The sequence below is a fragment of the Chelonia mydas genome, chromosome 2 (assembly GCF_015237465.2).
Source record: "Chelonia mydas isolate rCheMyd1 chromosome 2, rCheMyd1.pri.v2, whole genome shotgun sequence".
Lineage (NCBI taxonomy): Eukaryota > Metazoa > Chordata > Testudines > Cheloniidae > Chelonia > Chelonia mydas.
In genome coordinates this window covers 108,569,770-108,594,017 of record NC_057850.1, presented here as the reverse complement: position 1 = coordinate 108,594,017, position 24,248 = coordinate 108,569,770, and the positions used below count along the sequence as shown (strand labels likewise).

At 39.6% G+C, this 24,248-nt stretch overlaps 1 protein-coding gene across 7 annotated transcripts in view; it reads left to right on the top strand.

Moving 5' to 3' along the window:
• The window catches only part of DTNBP1 (dystrobrevin binding protein 1), a 174,274-nt gene that overhangs the window by 78,034 nt on the left and 71,992 nt on the right, over positions 1 to 24,248 (top strand). For all 7 annotated transcript variants that reach the window (XM_037893091.2, XM_037893089.2, XM_037893090.2 and 4 more), the window contains one exon: positions 5,301 to 5,323. In XM_037893091.2, coding sequence (XP_037749019.1) covers positions 5,301 to 5,323 — 23 coding nt within the window. The remainder of the gene's footprint in view (positions 1 to 5,300; positions 5,324 to 24,248) is intronic.

The window sequence follows — 24,248 nt, the reverse complement described above, 5'->3', positions numbered from 1 at the left end:
TCCCTGAGTCACGTCCTAGTGATATCAATTGCAATAGAGAGGGCTCCATCTCAGATGTTGTCAGATATACAGCCTTTCAGATCACTTTTGTGATGCCTCATTGGGACAGAGTCACTAAATTATGTGTTTATGTAATTATGAAGAATATTAGACAGGATTATGAAAACCCATTTTGTTTTTTTCTCCAGAAGAACACAGTGGGCTCTTGTTTTTTTTCCCAGGGGGTCTTATTTTCTTTTTAGCTCAAATTTCACTTTGAAGTGCTTACATGAATAAGCGAGATGGAATGGACTGAAGTAATTAAAACAACTCTCCAAAGTAAACTTTACATATCATTAAGATGTATGTAGCAGAAAAGGATTCATGTTAATCTATTCTCCCAAAAGGTACAGAAAATAGTTGTTTTGATTCTTCAAGTCAAATATAATTTTTTTTGTCTAGTGAAGTAGAAGATAGGAGATTAATGATTCTGCAAGGGAGGAGACATGTTTGATGGCAGTATTTAAAACGTATCCACAAAAATAATTCAAAACTCCCTATACCAGTCTTTTCAGCAGCTTGTCACATCAGTTAATTAAGGAGCAATTTTTGTTTTTCTACACACAAAGATGGAAAAGATCAACTGGTAATCAATCTATTAAAAACAAATGAAAACTGCTACTATTATAATACTGCTCTCAGCTTAGCAATTTAAAGAAAATGATAGAAGCATTTTGCCTCCATGTATTCCTACAGATTTAAACTATAGGTTGCAGCTGCAGGAGAGGGGGGAATTAAAACAAGAACTAAAAGAAACCATATTGATATGAATGCAAGATTGTCAGTTCAACATGGAAGTTTACCTAAGAAAGGTTACAAGTACAGATACAGGAGGAAAAAAGTATTTCTACTCAGTTCTGTTGCTTCTGGATGTGGAAAAAACCCTGCAGAATGCTGTGATCCATGCTGCAAATGTTGTCATTCAAGAACACAGAGAAAATTATGGAGACTGCATCACATTTCACTGCATCAAAGTGACAGAAAAATTGTGGAAGTAAAATCATTGAAAGCAGGACAGATTAATTCAGAATTTTGTCCATTTTTAAGAGATCTGCATTTCTGTCCAGCCCACTCAACATGAGTAGGATTCAGCACATTCAAATTCGTTTGGTTGAAATTTCATAATAGCATAGTTCCTAAGAAAGCAAACAGATTAGTGATACATTTACCAAAGGCATATACAAAAGAGTAGTAGGTCTAGCAAGTTAGTAAACTGGGGACTCAATTGGTGATCTGTTTTACTTACAAAACTGCAAGCTTTTTGTTTAGAACAATATATGTGCACCTTTGAAGCAATAAATATAAAGTGAATCACATCCTCATAAAACTTACTGGGATTTTTCCAAAATATTTTTCTAGTGTTTGGGGTGTGGGGGAGGAAAAGTAAGTGGATTTTTTCAGTTTGGAGAAATCAGTTTTGACTTATGAACTAAAAATAAACCCAGAGGTTCTCCAAAGTTTTCCATAACTTTCTAATGTTTGTGCCATCTTTGTGATGTGGGCAGAATATCAGATTGTGTTTCTGCAATCTGTTTTAATATTATTCCCCTGATGCCTGATGTATCCCATTAAAGATGTGAGCTGTTCTCTTGCCTAATGTACATAATAAGCTTATCTATAAAAAAAAATCTTTGAAAATTTAGCTCAGGAATATCAGTTTGATAGGTCCTACCAATACAGTCTTGCTTCCTAGCAATGTAGTTCTTGAATAATAAAATTTATGCTTGCTCGCAATGTTTTAATCCTAGGAAGTGCTGCAGCTATATACCATTTCACACTGAGCTCTTACATCAAATGTAAGAAAGTAATTATTTTTATTACTTTCGGAATCTGAGTTAAAAGCTACTGCATAACTTTAAAAAGGATATTTGAGTTGCATTGCCAAAAAATTACACATCTCAAATATACTATTTTAAGTGTGCATTTAGCCTATGAACATTTTATCTATATTTTAAATTAAAAAAAAAAAAGCCTACTGAGTGCTTATCAGAAGTAAGGCTACATTTTAGTCACAGGTATTTTTAGTAAAAGTAATGGACAGGTCTTGGGCAGTAAACAAAAATTCACGGCCTGTGACCTGTCCATGACTTGTACTATATACCTCTGACTAAATCTTGGGTGCTCTGGGAGGGTAGACAGGGTGGCATGCTGCCTAGGACCACTGCTGCTGCGGGGTGTGTATGTGGGGCTGGCAGGCTCCTTACCTGTGAGGCTCTGTGGAAGCGGCAACATGTCCTTTAACTCCTAGACAGAAGTGCAGCCAGGGGGTTCTGCACGATGCTTCTGCCCACTGGCTGGGAACCACGGCCAGTGGGAGCTGCGGTGGCGGTGCCTGCGGGCTGAGGCAGTGCGCAGAACCACCTGGCCACATCTCCACCTAGGAGCCGAGGGACATGTTGCCACTTTTGGGGAGACCCCCAGGTAAGCACTACCCAGAGCCGCCATCCCCCTCCTGCCCAAGCCCCTGCCCCAGCCCTGAACCTCCTCCCACACCCAATCTCCTGCTGCTGCTGGGGGTGGGGCAGTGGCTGGTGCGGCTGGCCCAGGGTGACCAAGCTGCTCAGTCGGCCCCCAGGCCAGCCACACCGGCTTCTGCGGAGGTCCCGGAAACTCTCAGAATCCGTGACCTCTGTGACAGACTCACAGCCGTAATCAGGAGTATGTCAAGCTTACACTACTGCCACCTTCCAGGTTTCCGTAGACAGGCAAGATGAGCTGTACTTCAGGAATCTATTCAAGGGGAAAGAGACCTTGAGATTAAAGCAAACCTCCATCTCTCAATGTGTCATATCTTACAGGTAGGTATTTGAGTTAATTAGTTATCGTGAGGGATGGATAAAGAATCAAATGCTCTCTTTTCTGCATCCTGTGACGGATACAATAGAAATTATCGATGAACTAGAGTTGAAATTGAGATCACAACTGTAAATTCTGGAAAAGTGTCGAACTATAGAGTTAAATAAGAATAAGTACATGGCTAAGGCTCTACTTGAATTGCAGGATGATTGTCTAATTGCGGCTGAGTTGTGGACAAGAGGTGGAAAATTGCAGAAAAGTAATAATGGACCTTTATTAATGGCGGAATTTGTTTTTAAGAAAAATTTGCTGGAACAATATAAACACTCAAGTATTGTGTTATGCCTGCTAATATTTTTTGATAACCAGACATTTTGCTGCAACTGTTTTAAAATCATTAATGCATGAGGGTGACAGCGGGAGCCCTGCCGTGTGCGGGGCTGACAGCAGGAGCTGAAGCTGCTATCTGCTCATATAAATAAGGTTCTACTCTACTAATTGGGGGGGGGGGGGAATGTGTGTGTTGCGAACCTCAAAATGTATGCAAAATTATGGACTGTGCAAAGGAAGCTAATCAAAATTGTGGTGGAAGCCGAATGTTGCGGGATCCACAATTTCTGCAGTATCACAAATTAAGTAGGGCCTTATACATTGCCCATTATTAAAAAATAATAATCTACAAGTGTCTTAACAGAATCTTGGCTTAAACTGCAAAAATAGGTGAACAATAAAAGTGACTGGCCACAGAAAAGAACTTTGATATAACAAACCACATGTGACAACTTCAACTTTCCCCTTCCCCACATAAGCTTACTACTGTGACTTGGCTTCCGTCTTCAAATTTATCATATACCTATTACGTGGAGCTGGATATGGACAAATTGAGTACTCACTCTGTAGAGTAAATATAAAATTAGAGAATTAAAGTTGTCTTAAGTTTGGTTAAAGAAATGCATTGTAAAGAAAGGCCCTGAAAGTAATGACTTTGTAAGGCTGGAAGGAATGAAGTAGGGTGGATGTCTGGTTCAAAGAATAAGTAATGAAATAAAAGGAAGTTTCTAAAAGGAAGGCCTCTGACCAATAGGGGTAACTGCAGAGGGCTTTCATTGTGACAAAGAGAATCTGTCTTAAAATGAGCCATTATGGCTCTTCCCATCCCACATAGCAATGTTATCTCAAAAATTAGGGCCTATGTGAACCAAGGTGCAAAGGAGAAAATATTGGTCAGCAAGAAGGAGTGGAAAAGATAAGGAGAAATGGCTGTGGGGAGAAAGGAGATGATGAATCTTACCTGGATTGAGACTGGAAATGAGCATGAACTGTTTCAAATTGATTTTTAGCTGAAGTCAGTAATTGGCAGTCACAGCACTTGTTTGTTAAAGGGTATAAGAAAGTAAACTCTTAAAGGATTCATTGCTAATATATGCCTGACCATGTTGGAGCCGACTAATATGGGTCTAAGCACCCTGGAGCTTAGCCCATATGTAAGTATCTTGATCAAATGCTTAAAAAATGTTTTGTTACTGTTTGGATGTAGTAAATTGCTTATTATTTAGATTTTTTTAGGAATGTTTAGAACAATTATATAAATACCATTTGGCCTTTGAATGTAATAAAGGAATTTATGGTTAAATTAGTGTTGTAATACCCTGCATAAATAATAATTCCAAGACACAACCCCTTTAATTCTCCCCGAGGTGCTAGAAGGAAGAAAAAATGTTTCTTGCTCACCTCACTGTAATGCCTTCAGGCAGAAAGGAAAGTGCATGTGTATGAAGGGATGAGTGGGTGTGTCTGCTGCTCTACCTGTCTTCCTTCCTTCAGGTTGCAGAGTTTTGTGGGGTCACTATTCCTTCCACATATATGAATCCTCCTCCTCTGGTAAATAACTCCAAAATCGAGCTGTGCTACATCTGGAGTTTTCTCAAGTAGCACAGTAAAATTTACCAGATTTTTGTCTTTCACTGCTAACCATAGGGTTTTGAATGTCAGTCCTGAAAACTGACAAGACAGTGGTCAGTTTTCACTCTGTTACAGCTTGACAAAGCTCTGAGAGGCAGCAGGGATGTCTTAGTGTCTGTCAGTGGATTTTAAAAGCCTTCATTTATTAATTGATTATACTCAGTTCATATTCATGTTATCTTTGCAACCAGATGATCTAGAAACAGTGAGAATAGATATAAATATGTAATATATATTTGAAATATGTGGTAGCTCAGTTCTAAAGAAGTTGATATCAGTTACTTGCTCCAGGAAAGCAATTCTTCAAGCTCTGTACATGCAGCTAGAAGTTTCCATTAACCAAGTTTCTAAAAATGTCACAATAATCAAATCCTTCAGTTCACCTTTTCATACATTTTAAACCATTGCAAATCATCATAGATAATCCCAGTTGCAGTTTGAATTTATGCAACATATCTGTTTTTTAATCGGAGACGTTCTATTCTGCTTTCTCTCTTCTACAGGAAAGAACTTGAAACCTTCAAAGGTAACTTCTCTTTTTAATTCCACACTTTAAAGTTGTTGCGATTTTCTCAATATTTTACATTGGATAATGTTGTTCATCTTATGTCACAAACAGCGTTTTGTTATGCTGTCACTATCTGTTTCTGCTACTGACATCTTTAGGATGGTAGTAAATGCTATAGAAATACAGATGGGACTTTCTTCTATGGGTATTATGAGGGAAATGCTAAATTTTAAAGATCCCATACCTAGTCTGTCTCCTGAAGGATTATCTAGAAGTGAAAGACATCAGGTCATAGGATAGTTATTATGTCTTTTTCAGCTTGTATTGGTTTTTGACATGTGCCATGGGCACTATCTAGAAACAGCTATGCAGAAGTCTGATAGTTTGCACTGTATTACACTATCTCAGAGAGAAGAATATGTGGGTTTTTTAGACAGCTTATTTTTTCTTCCTTACTCCCATTTGGGTTTGTTTTAAAGCAAGAATGTACTATATGTCAGTCCAACATAATACAAAGGGGTTGGGAATTTTATGTATGTGACAGTGCTTTGCCATGGTAGTGGGTTGGCAGAGGATTTTGGTGTTCATGGTTTTAATAAACCTTATATTTAAATTTATAATTTGCTACTTAAGAATTTTAAATGTGAGGTCAGTTTAAAAGTTAGCTGTACCCTTTTGATCTAGGTAAAACACAAGTGTGAGTTGAGATTTTTCATCTCATGTATATTACAAAGATTAGTGAAGTTTGATTCATGCATGTTAGCTTGTGCAATTTAAAATATAGCTGAAAATTTCTACAGAATTTACTGTATTTGCCTGTTTGGTTCATTAGCTTATTTTATTATTATATAATGCTAAAAAAAAAAAAACAATCAAGTTAACATACCAGACAGTAAATGACAGATTATGTAAAGGTTTCAGAGTGGTAGCCGTGTTAGTCTGTATCAGCAAAAACAACGAGGAGTACTTGTGGCACCTTAGAGACTAACCAGTTTATTTGGGCATAAGCTTTCGTGGGCTAAAACCCACTTCATCAGATGCAGTGTCACCTGTTTCTGCAGCTCTGTAGTACAATTCTTTTAATTGGTTTGACAGCTTTAAGCACAGACTGAGTAGATAGCCAGACAATGCAAAGTTGATTCTGTTCCAAGGTAGTGCAGTTAGTTTTATGATACTAAGTGTTCCTTTATAGGCTGAAAAACGCAATCCTCCTTATTTGTGTTGATACCTTAGTGCAGTGGCCCCCAACCTTTCTGTGGGAATAGCATATTCCTATTCCCAGACGACCGTGGCAGGTGCCAGACACCCCACCGCCGAAATGCCTCCGAGAAGCGGCAGCGGCAAGAAGTGTCCCCGCCGAAATGCCGCCGAGAAACGGCAATGCGTCTCGGTGTCATTTCGGCAGGCGGTTCTTCGGTGGTGCGGTGTCCTGCGGGTGCACACAACTGCCTGGCGGGTGCCATTGCATTGGGGACCCCTGCCTTAGTGACTTCTTGAGTCAGTCTGTGAAACTCAAGAGTTGCCTGTAGCTGCTTGCTTAGCTTGGCCATGTGGTCTCTGGAGGTCTCTGGTGCTTTCAGGTGCATAGAGTGCAAATGATTTAACTGACTGAATTGAGAGACATTCATATTTGCAGTTGCATTTATTACATTACTCTTCAGACTAGTTTGCCATATGGACCTAATGAAAAGTCAGATGCAGGCACAACAAATGAACTTTGAATAATTTTTCATTTTGATACAAAGAGGCATGATTTTTAAATATTTTTCTTAGTTAATGTTTACTGTAGATAAGGAAAAACAAACTTTTACTTGAATAGCTAGTACAGCTAGATTAATTTTGATTTGGTCATTGAAATAGCAAAAAGTGTCTTTATCCCTGTTTCTGTGAACCCTCATTCATGCTATGGAAACCAGGCAAGATCAGCTTCTGTTATGTCTTCAACAGCTGTAAATGCCTTTTGGCAAACTTTATGTAATCTTGCTGTCTATATCAGTATATGTATTATTCCCTCATTTTATTTTGAGGCATACAAGCAGTACGAGTGGTGTTGTACTTTTTATCCTTTGTGTAATGATTTTCATCAGTATATAGTTTGTTCTAAGCAAGGGGTAAGAATTTATTTTCAGACCAACGCTAACATGCCCATATAAAACTGAATACCGTGGAGGAAAGAATTCTGAGTTCCGGAAGGTTCTAAGCTTTTTTCCAGTGACTTGCTGTGCAGCCCTGGATACATCACTTTACTACTTTGCTTTCCCATCTGTAAAACAGAGTTACTTTGATGATCAGTTTGTAAAACAAACTTTTTATATTTTGAAAGTGGTGGTATATAAATGTCATAAATGATGTAAGTGATATTTTTCAGCAGTAAAATAAACCCTGAACTAACTCAAATATAACCAGGGATGAAATATTTTTCTTCGAATATGTGCCAGTGTTGGGTGAAACATTTTTCTTCAAATATGTGTCAGTGTCGATCCCACAATAGGTGGATGTGTGCCTAGTGTGCAAAATTGGATTTGTTTTGGGTAAGTGTCTGTTGGACTATGCATGTGTTCTGTACCTTCTTGTGCTCTCTTATGTGAGGGCATAAAGGATGGAGCGGCTGCAGCCTTCTCTCAGTTTCCTCTTATTGAATTGATATGCAACCTGGCAGGTGTTCAACTGATATTTTTCTTGAGCTTCAGACTTACTTTCCACACTAGGTTTTTTTGTTTTTTTGTTTTTTTTTTTAAGAAATCTTTCTTCACCGACTTATTTGTGCCAATTTTTTAATTTGGGCATTCAAAAAAAAAGGGTGGGGGGGGGCAAGAGACAACAGGTAAGACTCCCTTCCACCTTCTTCCCTCCCTTGCCTTCCAGGTTTAAGGCCTGCCTGACATGCAACATGCTCATCCCCCTGGTCAAGGGGCATACTTGATGCTTTTTCTGTCTAGGGAAAGTCATTTCCATGATAAGTCTGAGATGCATAAACCGTCTCATCGAGAACTCTCAAGGCATGGGACATACAGATCAAACTACAGCGGCTCGAGCAATCAATGTGCATCATTTCAGACTTGGAGGAGACATCAGCATCAACCTCCAAGGAACCCCAGGAGTCTTCTTTAGCAAGTGTTCCTTTACGCAGACACCAGTGGAGTCCAATGAGAGAGGAAGGCAGGGAAGAAAACCGCATCAAAATTAAGGGATACTTTGAGGAAACCAAGGGAGGCACAATGTACCTCCCATTCAAGGGGTTGGAGCTATTCAGCTCAAGGGCTGATGAAGCACTCTATTCCATAAAGGACTTGAGGGCCACCCTGAGATCCCTAGGAATCTATACACTGTCCTCCTACAAGAAGTGCTATAAATATCAGCCCCAACAGAGCTAATGGGTACATCATTACTCCCAGGGCAAACAACTGGCTTACCAACAATGTCGTAGTATCAGAGGAGATGTCTTTCATCCACCTCCTCTGTCACAAACGCTGCCCCATCAGCCAGATGGCAGATTTGACAGGAATTGCAGGAGCCACATCCGAGCCAATCAGGAGCCAGCACCTACCATTGGAAGCCACCATGTCCTGTTCTGTTGGATGTAATCTGTTATCACCTTGGACAAATGGATGTTGGATATAATCACCTATCATTATCCCTTCCCTGTCCCTGTTCAGGTACTCTTCTTACACAAAAGTCTGTTACGAAAAGAAGTGGCTTCATTGTTTCATCTAAGAGTTGTAAAGGGTTCCACAGGAGTACAGGTGAAGAGATTGCTTCTCATGGTACTTCCTTATCCCAAAGAAAAAAGGGGGTCGTCTTCCTATCCTAGACCAGAGGAGACTAAACAAATATATGCACCCTTCAGATTCAGGATGGCAGCTCTTGTCTCCATCATTCCATCTCTTCAGGCTCAAAATTGGTTTGTGGCTCTCGAGTTCCAGATGCATATTTTCATATAGTGGTCCACATAGCCCATGGGAAGTATTTGCAATTTGTGGTGGGATCCAATCACTTTCAGTACAAGGTGTTGCCATTCGGATTCTCCATGGCACCGAGGGTCTCCATGAAAAGCCACACAGGATAGTACTGCACTGAGGAGATAAAGCATTCACATCTACCTCTGCTTGAGTGACTGGCTGATCGGAGACAGGTCACAATGGAGATATCAGTGAGCTAGGGCAGCACTCTGTTTCTGTTTACCTGACTAGCCCTCTCAGTGAACTATAAAAATGTACTCACCCCATTTCAGATGGTGAAGTTCAGAAGAATTTGGATTGACTCCAAATCAGAAAGAGCATATTTTCCTAACGACAGATTCCAGGTACAAGGACTCTTACTTCAGTTGACATCAGAGCTACCTATAATGGTATGAACATACTTTGCAGTCTAGCATGACCTAATGTGTTGGCATATACATACATGTTGTCACTTGCTAGCCTTTATCTGTGGCCCCTTCAACTTTGGCTCAGAATCAATTCTCCGGTAAACACCCAGTAGACAGAAGATCCTAGTACCAAGTCACATCACTGCTGAACTGATTTGGTGGTTAGAACCCCCAACCATGCATAAAGGCATTCCCTTTTTTCACTTCCCTTCCTGACAAAGACACTAATCATAGATGTGTCAGGGACAAGTTGGGGAGATCACTTGGACTATCTACAGATCCAAGGAACCTGGTCTCCAAGCTACGTGAAGCTACAAATTAATGTCCAAAAGCGTGTAGCCATCAGAGTTACCAGTATGTTGTTCCTACCTGTTCTCCAAAATTTGATAATGTAGATGTTCCTGGACTACACGACAGTCATGCGCTACATAAGAAAGGGAATGTCTGTTCCTTGCCCCTCTGCCTGGGAATCATTCTGGAATTTGGTGCCATCAGAATGGGGTGACATTGATGGCCCTTCACCTCACTGGAGTAAGCAACAATTGAGCAGACTTCCTGAGCAGACAGTCAATGACCAGTCACAAATGGTCCTTGCACAGATCCATCATGAAAGTCACATTCCATCAGTGTGAATCCCCCTCAGTAGACTTATTTGGCATTGAGGACAATCCAAAAATGTCAAACTTTTGTTCCAGAGGAGGTCTGAGTCCACGGTTGCTACCAAATGCTTTCTTCCTACAATGGAACAAAAGTTTGCTGTATGCCTTCCCGCCAATTCCCGTTTCCCAGGATGATTTCCAAAATAGAGACAAAGCCATGGTCATTCTGGTAGCTTTGTAGTGGCAGAGAGCACTGTGGCTGATGGATGTACTATAGAGGTCTATTTAGCCCCCCGTCCAGTTCCCAGTCTGATTGGATGTGATCTCAGCATCACTACCAGATACTCCATGCAGATCCAAAGTCACTCCACCTTTTAGTGTAGCTGTTGGGTGGCTAAGTGCAATGGACAAGAACTGCTCCGTACAGCTCTAGAAAATCCTGATACAAAGCAGGAAAATATCTACCAGAGAATGCACTTTTTCTTTACAGAGTGTAAGTAGCTTTCAATATAGGCAGCCCACTAAGGGCTGTGGTCCAGTCCAAGCCTCGATATCAAAGATTCTGGACAAACTACAGCACTTCAAACAGGCCAGTTTTTTTGCTCAGGTCTAAATCAAAATATGTCTTCAGCAATTTCACCTAGTTACCTGCCTTTGTAGTCCTGCTCAGTCTTTTCTCACTGTATGGTACAGATGTTTCTTAAAGGGCTCCTACATATTTACCCACAAGTCTCTTCCTGCCATGGACCTCAATACAGTCCTTCTGAGATTCATCAAGCCCCTCTTTCAGAAACCTCCTTGAACCACTTCACTCTGAAGACAAACTTCCTAGAGCTTTTCTACACAGAGAATTAGTGCGTGACAAGCAAGGGTGTGAATCTACAGCACACCAGCTTGTGGTGCACAAACTGGCCATGTGGACATGCTGCTGCACACTAAAAGTTCTGTACTGCGAGTATGTCAAAGTGTGCTGTGGAACTTCTAGTGCATGGTAGTAGGGTCCACACAGGCAATTAGTGTACGGCAAGCTAGTGGCTGTAGATTCACACCCTGCTTGCCGTGCTCTGTGTTGACAAGCCACTAGTCATGGTCGCTTCAGCCGGAAGAATGAGTGAGTGAGCTTCAGGTGCTTTTGGCCAAACCTCCATAATCAACAATCCATAGGACCAAGGTGGTGCCAAGACCGCACCCAAAATTCATGCCCAAAATGGTTCCAGTAATTCATCTGAACCAAACCATTAACCTACTTGTCTTCCCAAAACCACATTTGGTATTGGGAGAAAATAAATTATACACACAATAGGTATATCTAGGACTCTGCTTTATTATATTGACAGGTCTCCTTTGGAGACCATCTTGATGCTGAGAAGACTATGCTGAATGTGCCCTGTGCATTCCTAGCAGGGCCCGGGACCAAGCTTTGTACATTGCTTTTGCACTAAAGCCTCTAATAAGCTTTTGATGTACTACTTTGGGTGCTTACCATTGACTTTGAGCATCACTGCACACTTTTATATTGATGGCCCCAGATACTTGATGATTGAATTGGTTGACTGGGCACTAATAGTCCTCTTCAATGTACAGGAATTTGAGGCAGCTCTCTCAGGTTTTTCTCTGGGTCATGGCAGTGAGGGAAAGAGGTATAGACTATCTCTCCATACTGTGCCCTTCATACATACGCTTTGTGCAGTCCACTCCATTTATAAGAATCACTGATGGTAAGAATCAGCCGCCTATAGTGATCAAAACCACTGGGACAAAATCATTCCTATAGTAACCTATGCTGCACTTGTAAGAATCAGCCACTTATAAGAATCAAATAATCTAGGACAAATGTGATTCTTATAAAAGGAGTGAACTGTATTTTGTTTATTTTAAATGGGCAGTGTGGCCACAATTTACAGGGGTTTAAAAGCTTTCTGACATTGGGTATGTCTTCATTTACATTTTATAGCGCTCTAATTTGCTGGCTCAAGGGTGTGAAAAATCACCCCCCTGAGTGCAGCAAGTCTGAGCGGTTGAAACTGTTAGTGTAGACAGGCTCTGAGCGCTTGGAGCTAATCCCCTCGTAGAAGTGGATTACCAGGAGCACTGGGAGAGCTCTCTCCCAGCACTCACGCGCGACCACACTCACACTTCAAAGTGCTGCCACGGGAGTGTTCCTGCAGCAGCACTTTGAAGTTTCCAGTGTAGACATACCCATTATTTGCTATTTTCAGACCAAAATAATCCAGAAGAAGACAAAATGTATCTGCATTAGTGGGTTATGAAGAAAGAGAGGAACATCCCAACGGGGTGTCAGTTGTCAGAACTCAATTGTAACTATGCGAGGTACAAGAAAGTTTGTTTTTTGTTTGTTGGGTGGGGTGGGAGGGTGTCAAGTGGTAAAAATTTTAAGCTAGGTAAACAAAGACCAAAAACTAACAGAAGTTGATAAGGGGCACCACTAGTATATCCAAGGTTTTTGTTTTAGCAGTCAAAGAATTGAAGAGCAGTTGTGAGCTATACTCCTGTCTAGAGCATATTGTATATGGGTGAAAGTGCATGCCTACCCAGATTGATACTGCTTGCTAAAGATTACAAGCTCATGGAGTGCCCAAGAGTGGGGAGATAATTGTTGAAAAAGAACACAGTAATTTAAAAGGTTTTTAAGCTCTGTGTTTATGCTTTTTAGTAACATGTTGCTCTTGTTTTTGTGTGTGCTTCTGATACCTATAAATAAAATTTATATTTAAAAACAAGATTTAATTTTCCTTAGAAAATAAACTGGTAAAAGAGATAATGAAAATACTCGACACAATTCATTGTAAATGCTGATGGCTTCCTTAAAGTTTGTACTAAAACTGGGGCCTAATTTTTCTGCCGATACTCGAACTAACTTGCCACCAAAAGTTCACGACAGGTAATCAGTTCCTGAAACATCGTATTAGTGCCTGTATGAATTGTACAGAATTGATCGTTTTTTACAAGAAGCAAACTTGTGCCTCTAGGAATTCAGGTAAGCTGTATTCAGAGGGTCAAAACACTCAAGCACAGGAAATATGAATTCAATGTACAGACTAATGTGACTGCATGTTTAAGAAGAAAAAAACACTAGTTGTTGGCAAGAATAAGAGAACAGGGATCCAGTTCATGAAGCAACAGATGGAACAAGCCTCACTGCTGTCTCAAATCTGTTTTTAAAACTGCACCCTTCTAGACAACCACGGCATTTGCATACAGCTCTGGAGGTGAGCACTTGAAAGCAGTGACTCTCCACATGCTTATGCTCAGGAACCTATTTCTAAATGCCCTTCTGTTAAGGTCATTAAAGAAGAATATAAACGTTATGAAAGTCCTAATCAGTAAACATTCTTATAGCCAAGATAAAGAGTTTAATCAGAACAATAAATTCTTATTTTTCATCAAAGTATGGAGCAACAATTCATAAATCTATGATAGAGATTTTCCATAGTTTACCAGATGTCATAACGAAGGGACTTGAACTAAGTTTTGATCATATTTTTTGCAATATTGATAAGTCAGTGAATCCACTAGCATTTCCAACTTATTGAAGGTATTACCTTCAAATAAATGAAGCGGGTTACAGTAATACCATATAATTTGTCAGAAACTGTGATGGAATGATTGTGCCTCGTGGTTGGAGCTGTGGCAGCTGGGCCTAGGGGTCAGAGCAAGAATCGGGAGTCCAGAGCAGAATTGGAGCATGACCAAGAACAGGGAGGGAGCAAGAGCAAGGTTGGGAGTCTGTTGCCAGTGTCAAACAGGAGACAGTTCCAACCCCTGGAATGACATTGAGCAGACTGAGTTGCTGTTCCTCCTGTGGTGCTTATATACCTGTCCTGAGAGTCACCAGATCAGGTCCTGGCTTGTGAATTGGCTGGAATCTATCATGAGGTGGACTCATCACCTTACATAATTGCCTTTTAAAGTTTGAACCCAACTGAAACACTGAGTTTTTCCTTCTCTTTATTCTTACTGGTATTAAACAGTGTATATTGATTTGGCTGGAAGAGTGGCTTTGTTCCCTTTATTTCTGGGGATTCCTGTGTACTGTCCCTAAAACACATTCTAGCTTTCCTCTTTCCACCCTCCCACTCTGTGTGACAGCAGCCCCTGCTAGTCACTAAAAGGGCTCAAAAAGATTCCAAGCATTAAGGTTAATAAATCTTTTAAACTAATTCATTCAGGTTAGCTATATATTTTTATATTTTGACTAGAACATGTTTGCAGCCATTTCTGAGACACAGAAGCATTGTTACTGATATTGACTTGAGGGAACGTGGGGAAAGTAATCATTGCTCTATAAAGCACAAATCCATTATAGTCATTGCGAATGGCTTTTTGCATCATTCAGCTGCACTGAAACCTGGTATTCATTGAGTCTTCTGTGGCAGTAGGAAATAATTAATAGGTGGTGTTTGTTTGCTTTTAAAAGCTTTTAACAAAGCACCCACGTGCCTCCATGTATTAATATGTAACCTCAGGTCTCTCAACCTACTGTGTCTCTGCTGCCAAGGGGGTGTGTGGGTGTAAGGCACACTGGCTAACTTAACTACAATGATCCTTTCATAATCCAGGATCCCATTACTGGTAGATCTAATGGAGCTAAGGCCTCAGTTTCTCAGATAGTAGGATATATGTTTAATAAGACACATTGTTTACATAATAATGTGGCCCATCTGCTTGTAAGTGAGAAACAAAAAGGTGACAGGGAAGAGTGCACATCACATAGTGAAGCAGATAGCACTCAGGAAAAGAAGAGGCAAAAGTCTAGCTGTTTTATATGGGCTAATTCTTAACAGTTCTGATTCATGAAGATCAGATGTTGCAAAATATTTGGTCGTTGTAACACCTGGAAATATGATTCACATCATTTTATAAAATGCTTTCTTCAGCTATTAAAGGCATAACTTTCAGAGGTACTGAACATATGCCACTCCTAATGATTATGAATTTCCTCTATGAATGACAATGAATAGTCATTAGGCCAGGGAGAGGGAAGATGACTTTCTGGCCTGGTGGTTAGAGTACTCAGCTAGGATTTGGGAGACCCAAATTCAAGTCCCTGACTCTGGTGACAATTTATTTATAAACAAATATAATGGAACAGCTTCAGCAGGAGCTATTAAGACCCAGGCCAGATTATCCCATAGCCAGGGTCCAGGGCACACTCCTGCAATGGGGGAGATCCAAATTCATATCGATCCCTTCTCCACATTAGGTAATGGGGGTGTAGAACCCAGGTCTCACATTTCAGGAGAGTGCCAGTGAGTTAAATGATATAAGGAAAGTGAGTACCACTTCTACCCTAGCTGTTTTGTGAATGTAATTCAAAAAATTGAATTGTTTTGGAAATGTTGAATCAAACTGTTCAGATTCAGTATTTACTAACATTTTGATTTTTTGCTTCAGTTGAAACTGTTGGTGAACTCAACAGAAATTTACTCATGGTTTGACCAAAACAGTATTTTTTTGGCTAATGTTTATTTAGTTCTGTTCCCTACCCAGTATTGCAGAAAGGCAAAATGACTGAGACCTCCCTCGAGGTTCCTGACTTTCTTAATCAGATGATTCACCTACCTGTTTCCTTCTCCAAGCCTCTCACTACTCAGAGAGAAGCTAGGCTTCATACCCTGGGTCTAATTAGGTGCCTCTCATACTATCTGAACAGAAAGAAGCTGGCATTCTCCTAGGTTGTTCCTAAAATTTGCTAACAGAATGAAGGGACAACTTATTTCCATTCAGAGACCATCAAAATGAGTGTCTGACTGTATTAAGACATTCTGTGAGCTGGCCCACTTTGATCTGCCTGGGCAAGTTAGGGCTCATTCCATGAGAGCCCAGGCAGCCTCTGCTGCATCTCTCTAAGGTGTCCCAATTTCAGAGGTTTGTAAAGCTGGTCCTTGAAGTTTAGTTCACACCTTTGCTTAGCAGTATTCATTCATAGAGGGTTGCAAATCTGACACCTGCTGTGGTAGAACTATCTTGCAGTTACTAATTCAATAGATCAGAGCACCCACCATCCAGTACGAGTTACTGCTTGAGAGTCACCGGGAGTGGAATGTGTATGGGCTATCTCTAGAAAAAGAGAGAATAGTTACTTACCCTGCTGTAACTGTGGTTCTTGTCTACATGTATTCCATGAGCCCTCCTCCTTAGCCACTATTTTGGAGTCCTTGCCAGTTTGAATTCTGGAGAGTGGTTGCAGCTGCTCTGCCTTTTATACATTTGGCTATTGGGCACTGGAGAGTGCATGGGCGTGGACCCAACAGATGCTGATACTTTAAACAATTCCAGCCTTGAACTCACGAGGTGCATGTGCCCCCAAAATGGAAAACCTGTGGACCACATCTTGGAGAACCACAGTTACTGCAAAGTAACTGTTCTTTCTGTGGAACAAATATGTAGTTATTTAATTAAAGACTGCGTCATAGTTCATGCATACAAGTGGGTAAAATTAAGATCCACCTTAATTCTGGCTTTTTCTCTTTTGAGTGCTTTACTTTGCACCTTTAATGTTCTTAAATTTTAGTATTTAAGTTCCTAGGTTCTTTTTTAAAAAAAATCTATCGTGGAACCATATTTTCTTTATCCCAAATAAATTAGTCTTCAAACTGTAGTGATGTTCAGTAGTGGTTGTGATGTCACTGGCTGACTATGTAATGGACCTACCTACCCCTGCTTTATGGTGCTCTAACAGAGTAACCAATGATCACTTTTGTACATTTGGTGATCTGAAAAACTACAAATATTTTAAATTTAGTGTCCTGAAATTTAGTTTACCAAGTGTTCTGGAATTCAGTACCTAACTCTAAAGTTCAATAAACTTGTAGTTCACCTTATGGGTGTAAGTCACACTATTAATATTAAATCTAATACAGTTAGATAGTGTGATAGCGTAAATGTGTCCATGTATTATACATAGATCTCACATAGATTCTGTAATGAGCTTCAAATTTAGTTTTTTTTCTAATTCTTTACTAGTTTTTGGTCTGCAGTTGTAATTTATTCAGCCATTAGTACTACTTGAGTTTTCTGAACAATTTTTATTTAAATGCTTTAAGGAAGTGAGATCCAGCAAATTGATTTGTCCTTTTGAACCTTATAGTACAGTTCTAAGAAGGCATCTTAGTCTGGCATCTCACAGAGTAGAGTTGGGAAACTGATATTGCTTAAATAAAAGCTAAGATGGCATGAAAATGTGTTTTGTATAAAAGACTTGTTTAGTCCAGGAACAAGCTTAAGGCTTGAGGCAATATCAAAAGAGTATGTGGTAGATGAAATACTATAACTGTGGGGAAGATTACAACAGTAAATATATAATCAGTCACATAAATCATAGAAGATTAGGGTTGGAAGAGACCTCAGGAGGTCATCTAGTCCAACCCCAACTAAATCATCCCAGCTAGGGCTTTGTCAAGACAGGCCTTAAAAACCTCTAAGGATGGAGATTCCACCACCACCTCCCTAGGTAACCCATTCCAGTGCTTCACCACCCTCCTAGTGAAAAACTGTTTCCTAATATCCAACCTAGACCTTCCCCACTGCAACTTGAGACTATTGCTCCTTGTTCTGTCATCTGCCACCACTGAGAACCCCCTAGCTCCATCCTCTTTGGCACCCCCCCTTCGGGTAGTTGAAGGCTGCTGTCAAGGTTCCTCCCCCACTCTGAACTCTAGGGTACAGATGTGGGGACCTGCATGAAAAACCTCCTAAGCTTATCTTTACCAGCTTAGGTCAAAACTTCCCCAAGGTACAAAATATTCCACCCTTTGTCCTTGGATTGGCCGCTACCACCACCAAACTAATACTGGTTACTGGGGAAGAGCTGTTTGGACACATCTTTCCCCCCAAAATACTTCGCAAAACCTTGCACCCCACTTCCTGGACAAGGTTTGGTAAAAAGCCTCACCAATTTGCCTAGGTGACTACAGACCCAGACCCTTGGATCTTAAGAACAATGAACAATCCTCCCAACACTTGCACCCCCCCTTTCCTGGGAAATGTTGGATAAAAAGCCTCACCAATTTGCATAGGTGACCACAGACCCAAACCCTTGGATCTGAGAACAATGAAAAAGCATTCAGTTTTCTTACAAGAAGACTTTTAATAGAAATAGAAGGAAATAGAAGTAAAGAAATCACCTCTGTAAAATCAGGATGGTAGATACCTTACAGGGTAATTAGATTCAAAACATAGAGAACCCCTCTAGGCAAAACCTTAAGTTACAAAAAAGATACACAGACAGAAATAGTTATTCTATTCAGCACAGTTCTTTTCTCAGCCATTTAAAGAAATCATAATCTAACACGTTCCTAGCTAGATTACTTACTAAAAGTTCTAAGACTCCATTCCTGGTCTATCCCCGGCAAAGACAGAATGTAGACAGACACACAGACCCTTTGTTTCTCTCCCTCCTCCCAGCTTTTGAAAGTATCTAGTCTCCTCATTGGTCATTTTGGTCAGGTGCCAGCGAGGTTACCTTTAGCTTCTTAACCCTTTACAGGTGAGAGGAGCTTTCCCCTGGCCAGGAGGGATTTCAAAGGGGTTTACCCTTCCCTTTATATTTATGACAGCTGCTATGAAATCTCTTCTCTTCTCTTTTTTTCAGACTGAATAAGCTGAGTTCCCTCAGCCTCTCCTCATAAGTCATGTGCCGTGCCCTAGCCCCCTAATAATTTTCATTGCCCTTTGCTGGATTCTCTCCAATTTATCCACATCCTTTCTGTAGTGGGGGGCCCAAAACTGGATGCAGTACTCCAGATGTGGCCTCACCAGTGCCGACTAGAGGGGAATAAGCACTTCCCTCAATCTGCTGGCAATGCTCCTACTAATGCAGCCCAATATGCTGTTAGCCTTCTTGGCAACAAGGGCACACTGTTAACTCATATCCAGCTTCTCATCCACTGTAATCCCCAGGACCTTTTCAGCAGAACTGCTGCTTAGCCAGTCGCTCCCCAGCCTGTAGCAGTGCATGGGGTTGTTCCGTCCTAAGTGCAGGACTCTGCACTTGTCCTTGTTGAACCTCATTAGATTTCTTTTGGACCAATCCTTCAATTTGTCTGTCATTCTGGACCCTATCCCCTACAGCGTATCTACCTCTCCCCCCAAGCTCAGTGTCAGATGTCACATGAGGATACTTTTATTTTCAGGATCTTCAAGACAGCTAGACATAGATTTGTTTAATTGGTGCATGACTAGAATTTCCAAATTATATGTCTGTTTACATGATGAATAGAACGCTGTTTACATCTGACAGCGTTGAAGGAACTGCTGTGTATGTTTTCTTGCTGTGTATGTTTTCTTGCACTACATTTCCATTTTGCTAAACAAAGGTTTTCTGCCTTTAGAAATACTTTTTTGCATTTGCAGTTATTTTGTCTTAAAGCATTTACAGATCTTATTTTGATAGTTGTAAATGTGAGTTTGAGTGTTTCAAGGAAAAATGAAATTTTAGAGATGGAAAGGGATACAGTGGGAGATTTCATAGAAGTCAGGGACATACTGAATTGTCAGACTTTCTTGGGATTAATACTTGTGCAAATTTCAGTTTAAAAAATTACTGAAAGGTATTTTTTTGCCAAGCCTCTCATCATATTCAAGTTTAAACACTTAGATACTTTGGTATAATGCTGGTTGGCTTCAATATAATTTAATATTTGTGATTTATGATGCTTCTGCTTGTGTAGGTGTTATCTGAACATACAGCTTTATTTCATCAGTGTTCCGTCTATATGATTTTATTTCAGCAGTATTATGTGGTGGCTGCCACATGAAATTTGTATGCAAGTAATCAGTTTTAGTAGTTTGGAGATTATTGGAAAGCTTAGGCATTGGAGACCTTAGTTTGAAGAGGTTTCTTTAGCTATCTCGGACTCAAAACAGGCTTGCATTCATTTTTTAAGCTTTGCTTCTTTTAAATTTTGCTAGAGAACTTTGTTTTCTTGCAATAAACTTTTTGTTCTACTTTTTGATGCTATGTTATATGTTACAGTGTGGTTTTTGGGACTAACTGATTCTCAGCAGTTGGATTTTTGTTGTTTTTGTTAAAGGCATTCAGTGGGTAGTCTTCCTGTATTTGCAACTAATTCCATGTAGTCCAGTCTTGTTCTGTCAAAGTTCACATCTGTACACATATTGCAGCAAATTCAAGACTAGTAGTGTCATTGCTAAGGGCCAGATAGTCTTTGGATATGCATTTGCAGCTCCCATTGACTTCAGAGGATTGCACAGAAGTAACTTTGGGCAGAATTTGGCCCTCCGTGTCAATCAGCCTTGCAGTGTTCTAATCTCATCAGGGTTCATTTTGTTTGGACTGATGGGTAAAATATTAATAGTATTTGTCAGGGAAAACTAGTCAATTTTTAAATTCCAAGCTGGAAAATTGTCCTGGCGATGTAAGTCTAATCTTATGGAATTATTACAGAAAACGTAACATTTCAAAAATGTTAATATTTTAAAAATGTTAAACTTGGATAGCTGAAATGGAGACAAAAATAGAATTTCACTTAAGTCTGCAACTCTGTCCTTAACTTCTCCCTTTTACATATTAAAGTCCAAACTGAATATCCTGTAAGATCACTCTCAGTAATTTTGAGTCTTCCAAAGAAATGATTGTATATATTATTTTCAGCCTCTCAGTGAGAGAAAACTAGGGTTTTTTCATAGGCTTGATTTTCATTTAATAATGGCTTTGAAAAAAATTAAAAATATAGACTCATAGGCAAAAAGGGAATTACACAAGTATTCATCAAGAGGCTTTTACAAATATACAGTATTTTAAAAATATATCCTTTTCTTTTTAAATTGTGACTTTAGAAAACGTCAGAGTTCTTTTATCTAAACCTACAGTATATTTAGGGACTTTTTAGGTGGTTATTCCTGTTTTGGTTCATGGCATCATTAAGTACTCCGGGGCTCTTAAACTGAGGAAGTAATTGTATGCCTGTATTCAAAATAAAGAATGGAATTATTTTAAAAGAAATGTTTGTTTACAGTAAAAACCTTTTTTTAAACAAACCTTTTAGATTTGATTTTTTAAAAATCCTGAAAATTGTAGGCTTCACTGATACAACATTTGGGGGAGGGAAAAGGTTCATTTTATTGTAAATTTGTTGTTTGTGTACTTAAGAATAAGGAGAAATGTTAGCTTTATATTTAGTACACATGCAATCTAATGGTAACTTGGATTTGTAATGCATAAATACCTTTTTCATTGCAGAAGTCTCGTTCTCATTTGTTCACAAATCATATTAAAGTTCACAAATCATTTTAAATATTTTAGATCTGAACTAAGACTATAGTATAGAATCTGGTGTGTAAGATTTTTGAGCTGACACATTTAGCAAAAATTTGGAGGGGAGGGCTACGTAAATGTTTGATAAAAACATAGCAGAAATCCTTTTAAGCACTGTCTTGCTTCAAAATGTGATTATCTCGATCAAAAAAATGCACAGTGTAAATTATATGTTGTTGGATTGAAAAAATCTGTAGTGTCACACTGTTCTTACCACCCCTTTCTTTAATAGCATGTGGTATATTCCCAAATACATGCTCGCATCCTGGTACACCACGGCTCCTGACAGCTTGCATTAAGGTTTTGGAAAGGCAGTGAGTTAAAGTGTCCATGTATGTGTATCTGTGTGTGAGTGACCAAACTGAAAATTGTCAGGCTCAATATTATTCCTTGGAAAAAACAGGCTTCTAACATCGCTTTGTTCTGCATCATTGAAGATGCACATCAGTGGAGCTGCTTCATAACTGGATGTTTCACTTGACCAGCACTGTGCTTCTGTTTACTTGCTAATTCTTCACTGCCATGTCATCTCCAGGAGCCACCAAGAATAATCAAAGGAGTTCCTGTAGGTGCAGCTTTATTTTAATTTTTATCATCAGTCAAGCTCGTATTCAAAGCTAATTCAGATACAAAACAAAATTAAAGTTAGATCAGTAAATAAATTGTGTTGCAGTACCATAGCTTCTCTTGTAATGCTTCTACTGTGAATGAAGGGTTAGATATCAACTTGATTTGGCAAAACAGAATGAAATGGGGTCGTAAAGAATGTCTATTTTCACTGGAGTGTTGTCTGTTCCTTTGTATTATTAACAAAGTAATATTCATGAGGCAGCATGCATGAATCAAGATTAATGAAAGTGCACAAATGCATGGATATGTAAGGGGTTTCACTGTTATCAAAGTCTGTATTACCACTCAGTGGTTTAAATTCATCACATAGACCTTTTTCTAGGAATGCATTAATATTAGAGAGAAGATAGACTGCCAAGTGTAGTAGTAATGAATCAATGCATCCCTAGATGCAGCTTTGTAATGCTAACACTTAGTTCAAATGCTAACCTTTAGTTCAGTTGCATTTTTTTAACATAAAGCAGTTTAATGTGAGCTGTTTGTGTGCCATATGAAATAGCGCTGTAAATCATGACAAGTCATTTTATGCTGGTGAATAGTTTTAACTAAATTGGTGGGATTTGTAAATTAGTGATTTGAAAATCAAAACAAACCAGATATCCGCACTGGTTATTTTTACGTTATTGATTCTTTTAATCTGCTGTTGACTGGATTTATTTTGTTCAACCGGAATATTTTGCATTTTTGTATTAGTTCGCCAATGTCTTTCAGCCCTAGGCATCAAACTGATATTTTTTAAAAATAACACCTGTTAGACAAAAGGCCATGCTTTTATCAGACTCCTATCTCGATGGATTGTAAATATAACCAGTAGAATTGGCTTGATACGTACGCTACATGAATGCTAAACTTGATGTTTAGCCTTATTGCAGAAAATTATTTATTCTTAAACTGCTAATGTGGCAATGGTAAATTTATTCAAATTCAGGTTGACAGGAAATATTTTGCTCTTTGGGATACATTGCTTTCCTCTAAACTTAAAGATGACAGTTGACTGTTCACTCATTTCAAGATGGCAGAATTTACCACGTGTCATTACATGAACTACTTATCATAGCAACTATGCATTCATAATGGTGCCAGGTTAACAAAAGCGTATGTATTATATAGGGCTGTCAATTAATCGCAGTTAACTTATGCGATTAACTCAAAGAAATGAATCGCGATTAAAAACATTAATGGCGATTAATCACACTTACAACAATAGAATACCAATTGAAATTTATAAAATATTTGTGTATGTTTTTCTACATTTTCAATATTGATTTCATAGAATCATAGAATATCAGGGTTGGAAGAGACCTCAGGAGGTCATCTAGTCCAACCCCCTGCTCAAAGCAGGACCGATCCCCGACTAAATCATCCCAGCCAGGGCTTTGTCAAGCCTGACCTTAAAAACTTCTAGGGAAGGAGATTCCACCACCTCCCTAGGTAACGCATTCCAGTGTTTCATCACCCTCGTAGTGAACAAGTTTTTCCTAATATCCAACCTAAATCTCCCCCACTGCAGCTTGAGACCATTACTCCTTGTTCTGTCATCTGCTACCACTGAGAACAGTCTAGAGCCATCCTCTTTGGAACTCCCTTTCAGGTAGTTGAAAGCAGCTATCAAATCCCCCCTCATTCTTCTCTTCTGAAGACTAAACATCCCCAGTTCCCTCAGCCTCTCCTCATAAGTCATGTGTTCCAGTCCCCTAATCATTTTGTTGCCTTCCGCTGGACTCTTTCCAATTTTTCCACATCCTTCTTGTAGTGTGGGGCCCAAAACTGGACACAGTACTCCAGATGAGGCCTCACCAATGTCGAATAGAGGGGAACGATCACGTCCCTCGATCTGCTGGCAATGCCCCTACTTAAACATCCCAAAATGCCATTGGCCTTCTTGGCAACAAGGGCACACTGTTGACTCACATCCAACTTCTCGTCTACTGTAATCTCTAGATCCTTTTCTGCAGAACTGCTGCCTAGCCATTCGGTCCCTAGTCTGTAGCAGTGCATTGGATTCTTCCGTCCTAAGTGCAGGACTCTGCACTTGTCCTTGTTGAACCT